Raw genomic sequence first — 7,313 nt, forward strand, 5'->3', positions numbered from 1 at the left:
TAGTTCCCGCAAACGTTGGTGCCGCTAGTGTACGGGCAGTTAGAAGCATTACAAGAAAAAGGCGTCCATGGCCGCTCTCAGGTTTCTCTCTGTTTGTATGAACAGCAAATTAAATTAAATGTAAAAAAACTAAAAAAAATAGATTTAATATTTTAATGCATTGCAAAATAAGAATATATAAAATTATATAAATATTGTACCGACAATCCTAAGATTCAGACGTGTCTAATATCGCTTTGATACTCGATTTTTTTTAAATTTTTGACATTGTATAATTGTATGATCATTTATCTTGACTTTGAGAACATTTTGCGAGAGGATGATCACTATAACGATCCATTTGTTATGGACAATTTGAACATGATAAAACACAGTATCAATCGGTCGTGCAATCGTTTTATTCATCTAAACGATTTTATCCAGTCCAAAATGTCCATCGCAATCAATTTAATTTTATATGGATAATGCGGTTTATAATATAATGAAATAGATTTTTGTATTGCGAGATTTATTTGAGCATCCGCTGTGGGCTGAATCATATAGCCGAAATATGTACACTAATTTAGCCACAGAAAACAGACTTAATTATTTTAAAAAATGTGACTGGTCACCTGTATAATTTCACAAATTAGATCGCACATTACAAAAAAAATCATATAATTATAAATTTATAATTAGAGGAATTCTATATACAATTTTTTGCGTGTATAGTGATATACAATATAAAAATTACAGATTGCAATCGATTTGATCCGCTTAAAACATAATAGGTACAAAGTATAATATAAATCATTACATAGCTGTACAATAATATTTTACCACATGTTTATCTGGTATTTTTATTTAAGAGTCCTTTGCAATATTATCTGTATCACAGTCTTCGCCATTCTGTACCATTTGTCCCTGTAGAGCACGACGTTTTTGCAGACGTGCACACCGTGGACAGCAATGATTGCGCTTGGTCCAACAAACGCGATGATACACTGCCGAGCATTGCTGACAGATAATCGAGCTTGCGTCCCATGGATAGATTATTTCATCATTACCACATATTTCGCATAAGTGTCCCCTAAGAAGCAGAAATATTTCCTTTAAACTTATTTTTGGTATTAACAGGAGTCTCTTGTATTCCTAATTATACACTACGCGCAACAATTAGGGGATCACTTTAAAACCTGCAAATTTGTCAATATTTCAGAAATTGTATCTCCGCTTCTAAAGGTTGTAAAACAATTTTTCTGGATGCGTTTTAAAGGGTGAAACTTCTACTTTGAAACAGTTAATTAATATATTTGCCGTTCCATCAAATGATCTTTTTCGCAAAGATCAGAAGCAGGTCGTGTTAAAATTCTGAAAATTTCACGACATTCCAACTTTTCACGGGCAAAGCATGAATAAGCTAAAAAATGTCATTACATTTTAAAGTCTGAAACTTTTCCTTTAAAATGAGATCTTGATTCATTATTCTAGCATGTCTAGAAGCTGAATTATCAGGTTCCAACGGAAACTTTACATTTTGCAAGATTTTAATATAAAATCATATAAAAAAGCTGACATTAGAACTGAACGGACTGAATCATATAGTAAGAGAAATATACAGTTATTAATTGCAATCATAATTAAAATAACTGTACATTTTTCTATTATACGGTTTAGTCTCGACGTCAACTTTTTTATTAAGTTTGAAAACAATAATAATGATGAATCTTGACATATAAATTCGGCATTAAAAGTAAGTTATATAAGTAAATAACGGAAAAATGTATCCTTTCTTTTTTTAAATATTCACCTTGCCTTGCAGAGCTCGCATTGCTGTGTAATGTGCGCGTGCATTGTATCGTATGCGGTACGAAGCTCATCCAAGAGAATGCCATTTTGAAGATCAATGAGATCCTTGATGGAATAGTTACCCGAATTTTCGATCATATGTGTGCGCAACCCAATCTTCCACGGTAATCCCTGAGTGCAAGCTTCCACGCATAAAACTAAATACTTCTTCATCATTTGCATTTCCTCTCGCATCCGCTAAAATTTAATAGTAACATACTCAGTGTCTATCTAGATTCTAGATAATATTATCATTTAATAAAATGCACATATTAAAATAATTGTATTTAATGAAGAAACATTTTTTTAATATGATACTCGCATATGTACATTATAATTAAAAAATATAATTTAAGTCTTTTAATTTCATTTTGATAAAAAAGAAACATTTAATTTGCAATGCATAACTTATATCTAATAATTTTTAACTTAATTAATCTATGTATTTTATAATTGTATACATATTATAGTGGTATATTTAAGACTCACCTTTACAAGTGACAAATCTGGAACCAAAGTAAAGAGTTTCGGGTTTAATTCTTCCAGTGGTAGTACAGAACGATCCTCCAAGAGCATCAAAAGCTGCACTGCGGCGCGAGATACCAGACGCGGCTCCATATCCCAGTTTCTGATTACTCTCGCAGGAATGACCATAGCTGTGTTCCAATGGCATCTTTGACAGTAATATAGACCACTGTAGTCGCAAAGTCGAGGCTCTATCCACACTGATTCTAGAAATATCACTATTTTAGTTATCAGATTGCATATAATTAATTTAATTATAAATATCGTGATATAAGAGATATGCATCTATGAAAAAATTCTATGTATCGTCACAATGTGTATTTAACCACAAAAATTTAGGAAAAGATGCAAAAAATGTATTCAAAATACCCTATTGTATCTTAATATATAGTTATACATGATAAAATTGAAGTAATAAAGATGTAAGATATTTATATTGAGGTAACGTGTCTTCCTGACGTTTTAATGTATTAGTATAATACATTACTATTATATATTAGATACCTGTATTCTTAAAGGAATTGCCGAAGCAAGACAGCGATAATCCTTTCGAGAAAGCTTGTAGGAGGACAATACATTCATTATCTTATGCAATATTTTAAAAGTTATTGAAAGAACAGGATAATTAACAAACATTAAACAAATCAATTTATTTTATATAATTATTTACAATTAACAAGATACTTTAATCTAATCTATTAAACACTTACTGAATGTTATTCGTATTTTACATTCCGCGCAACGATAACGTTGCTTTGAAAGACCTTGCTCCGGACAGATATCCTTCGTGTGCGTGTATCCGCCAGCTTCACTGGCAATCACATGCACGCATATACGACACACATTATTCAGACACTTCCAGTGGCAACTAAATTTGCAATCTGAATAAATAAGATGTTTGTTACAAAATTAATGTATTTGTTTTATGCTGTTCTTTTTTTATGTTAACAGATAAACTCGTAACAAAAGTTTAATATTTTTTGCTTAAAATCCAGCAGCAAACACTGGTATTTTCCAAAAAAAATTGACAAAAAATTGGTCTCTTCTATTAAAAACAATAAAATAAATAGAAAATCTCTTATCGATATTCTTACTCAGCTCAGATTTATATCAGTAAAAAATTTTAATTCTGTTACCCTATTACATTTTCTTTTTTATTAAAAAGTAATATAAAATTTAATAATATTTATACATTTAACTCTGAGGCACCTTTGTTTTAAAAATATATTGCATATACTAATTTTAATTTATCCTAATGAGTCAAGGTATAATGACAACTATAAGAACATAAGGACAAAAGGGCTTCCAAGATATTTGAAAGGAAAAAAGAAGATGAAAGATAGGAGTCTAATAGCCAGATTCAGGTGTGGAAACGAGACAAAGGGAGGCCAGTACTGGAGAGAGGATGAAGAAAGGAGATGTAGAATTTGTCACGGTGCGGAGGAGAATATGACACATATATATGTGACAAAATAACAAAGGATGTTACGTCTGTCTAGTCAGTCTCACTTGTGCATAGTGGAGAGTCGTAGCATTTGAATTTTGTGATTTGATAATTTGATTTAATACTGTCTAACTATTTATTGTGACTCACTGTGTCTGAGACTGATTGGCCTAAATTATTCTGGAGACCGGTTTTGAGATTGTTTGCGATGCAGTATCGTGGTGTAACATGGCGAGTCTCCTCACCCCCGATAAAATAGTTGCAATTTGATAAATTTAATTTGGAAATGATTAGTTTTCTAAGAACATCCAGGAAAAAATTAATTTCCCAGAATTTCAACTTTCTTTTATTTCTTTCCTTTCTTCCGTAATTATTCATTTGATTGTGCTCCTTAAGATGAAAGTGTCATCAGAATCTATTTCTCGGTTGTGAGAGAGCTCACTATGATTAAACATCTTTTTATCCTTTGTTATTTTTAAATTATAATTTATTTATGTAATTTTTATTGTCTCTGAAGAAGGGGCAAAAATGAGTCGAAACATGTAAGCTTAATTTTTTAATAATTTTTTATAATAGATAGACTTGCTTGATATATATCGGCGTTGCGTGAAGTTATCTGCGCTTGACTCCTAGTGTCCTTTTCTTTCCAAGTTAATTTTTGATTTATACAGGAGTTTGTATATAATTTAAGAATTATTATATATTTTTCTTTCATTAGATAAAATCCGGTCGTTAGATCTATTTGGATCGCTTGTACTTTTGATTTTAGTACCTTCGCTCTTTTTCTTTTTAACGCGCGTTTGAAAACATATATATCTTATTTTAAATGCTAAATTTTTATGAGATTTCAAGCAACATGAAGAGACCTAATAAAAACTGAAATGTATTATAGTTTTTTTTTATCTATTCGATTTGTCCGACCAATTTATAATCGTAATATAACAACAATCATCAAGAATATCATTTAAACAAAACATTGGAAATTATGCTAATCATCACAATATATATTATATATTGATCAGTTCAGAGAACAGTCTAGAACTGGATTGTTTATAACATTTACCGTTGCATATATACCATGATTGCAGCATCGTCCAAATCGTGCCGCTGCAATGGTCGCAATAAACCGGACTGGATGTAGTAATATAGTACTTCTGCGGTACGAAGTGATGACCAAGAATTACGTGTGTCTCAAAGAGATTCTCGTCCGAAGTCTCACGCAACTCCTGCACGCGCAAACGCAATTCGATCAGCCGTCGAACGAGCCATTTACGTTCATCTGAACACTCGGCGCTCTCCAACACCATCAGTTTGCACTTGTGCACCATCTCTTGAAGGTCCTCCTGAGAAGCATCCTGGGCAAAATAATCATTTACATATATTATATTTTCTCTAGTATTCATCTATCATCTGTAACAAAATAATATTGTATAACAGTACTGGACAAATTTATTTATAATGAGTCTAGTCACTTGCATTACACTAGATTAGTGCATACTAAAAACTGCTGTACATAAAATTAGCAAAGTTAAATGTAAAAACATATAAATATTTTAAATAATTAAATGTATAATAATGACATTGTCATGTTATTTAACAGAATATGTTATATTATTTCAGTGTGATTATATTATGCCACTGTGCGTGTGTTTGTGCGCGCGCGCGTGTGTGCGTATGCGTGTGCGTGTGCATGGGTTGAGGGTGTGGATGTAAGTGTGTAATAGTGAGTGTATTTAGTATCTTGAGATATTTCTCTTAAAGAGAAATATTATTTTAAATAATTTTATATATACCTTAGACAATAACAGCATGGGCTCTACTGATTTTAAGCTGAACGGTATGATACTCTTACTGTCAGAGCTATCATCCGCCTCTCCCGTCATGTAGTCGGAAGAGGATGATGGTGTTGACGTTCCTGTACCAGAACTATTTGCTCGTATCTTCGACTCGTTATATGAGTCGTTCTCTCCAATGGGAAAATTGCTCTTTACGTCTACCATTTTTCTGTACAAAACATCGAAAAGATTAAAAATAAAGATATGTGTTATATTTTTTATAAAACTAAAGCTCATTTTACAATATTACAATATTTATTTAACCATTCCTGATGAGAATATAATTTCTCACAATTTTTAAGTAAATTTCAAAATTTTTCGGAATTTCTTAATTGTAAATTTTATAATTTTTTTTTTTTTTTGAAAACTCAGACTTTTTTTATGAAATTATAATATAATTGAAACACTTTGACAAATATCGAAAATTTCTAGAATTCTTCATATATGTAAATTATGAAATATTTTAAGATTTTTTCAAGAGACGTTAACCACTACTTAAAAAATGTATAAATAATGTTACTTTTAATAATCATATAATATAATAAGATATAACTAAAATATAACTTAATATTAAATAATATTATGCATCTAGAGGGAAATATTAAACAGAGGTACAATTATATCCAGGAGAATATATTTTATAATTCTGTCAAGTTTCAATGAAATCGGTAAGGGTCACTTCTGAGTCTTTTCTTGTAAGAAAAACTGTATAATTAATAATAATAAAGGCTCAAACAAAATTAAGAATTCAAACAGTAATAATAATTTAAATTAATAATTTAATCTAGACAAACTTAATCGCAAAAAACAGCTCAAATACTTCTTTATATAATTTATTTGCTATTTCATTTGTGTGTTTTTGTGGTATGACAAATTTCTTAAACCTGTTGATAGGAATGATAGACTATAGACAGATCCGAGGACTTCTCTGTCCAGATATTTGTCGTACGACAAAAACACACGAAACAGCACCGTAACTATAGAATTTCTCAAATATTTCCGAAAAGTGTTGCAATTTATATATAAATTCTGAAAAAGTGTTATCAAAGACATTAATAAGATAGCATTTGAAAATATTTCTTGAGTGCCTTCGAGTATTATTTTATTCTTGTTTAAACATTTGGTGAACAACAAAGATAAAATGATACTCAAAGGTTAGAGTTTTCGAACGCAGCCTGTGTTCTATAATAGTTTTAATCAATGAAGATCCATGAGGAGAACACGGTAATGCATATCTCAGTCGTTGACAACACAATAACACTTTGATAAATTAAATTTGGACATCATAAAAAATACACTTGCCATATAGTATATAGAATTCAAAACATCGTTCGAAAAATAGGCTAAATCTTCATTGAGTATGTAGTAAGATAAAAACTGAAAAATTGCGTTGCGTATCCTTTCCTCCGCAACGTTTTCTGTCGAATTTCTCTCGCAAAAGCCAGCGTTTAGCTTCGTAACGAACGACGTAAACAAAAAAAAGAACGAAATTAAAGGAAGAATACGTACCGTCTTTATCGTTATTCGCGCTCTTCGAGCGAAACTGCATAAGTGCGCAATACTTTTAATTATCACTGTTCGTTGCGTGAAATTCAGCAATAAATCAAATTAATGATATAGGTACATAGAAGCGTATAAAAACTCTTGTCTCATTTCGACGGACAGTTTAGATTTAGGTTATA

General features: G+C 30.8%; 1 protein-coding gene across 1 annotated transcript; it reads right to left on the reverse strand.

The window, feature by feature from the left end:
* Positions 1-706: 706 nt before the first annotated feature.
* Positions 707-7,313, reverse strand: DEF8 (differentially expressed in FDCP 8 homolog). The gene is made up of 8 exons (XM_018539822.1): positions 7,141-7,313; positions 5,590-5,800; positions 4,860-5,151; positions 3,063-3,233; positions 2,857-2,910; positions 2,317-2,558; positions 1,790-2,025; positions 707-1,069 (listed from the first exon to the last, which is right to left on the reverse strand). The coding sequence occupies exons 2-8, from the start codon at positions 5,794-5,796 to the stop codon at positions 844-846; spliced, it is 1,428 nt and encodes a 475-aa protein (XP_018395324.1). The 5' UTR covers positions 5,797-5,800; positions 7,141-7,313; the 3' UTR covers positions 707-843.

The sequence above is a fragment of the Cyphomyrmex costatus genome, unplaced genomic scaffold (assembly GCF_001594065.2).
Source record: "Cyphomyrmex costatus isolate MS0001 unplaced genomic scaffold, Ccosl1.0 scaffold223, whole genome shotgun sequence".
In the NCBI taxonomy this organism is placed as follows: Eukaryota; Metazoa; Arthropoda; class Insecta; order Hymenoptera; family Formicidae; genus Cyphomyrmex; species Cyphomyrmex costatus.

Coding starts and splice junctions, on each gene's coding strand:
- DEF8 (XM_018539822.1), bottom strand. CDS start 5,796: ATGGTAGACGTAAAGAGCAATTTTCCCATTGGAGAGAACGACTCATAT. Junction 3,234..4,859: donor ATCATGGTATATATGCAACG/GTAAATGTTATA, acceptor TTATTTATTCAG/ATTGCAAATTTAGTTGCCAC. Junction 1,070..1,789: donor TGCGAGCTCTGCAAGGCAAG/GTGAATATTTAA, acceptor TCTGCTTCTTAG/GGGACACTTATGCGAAATAT.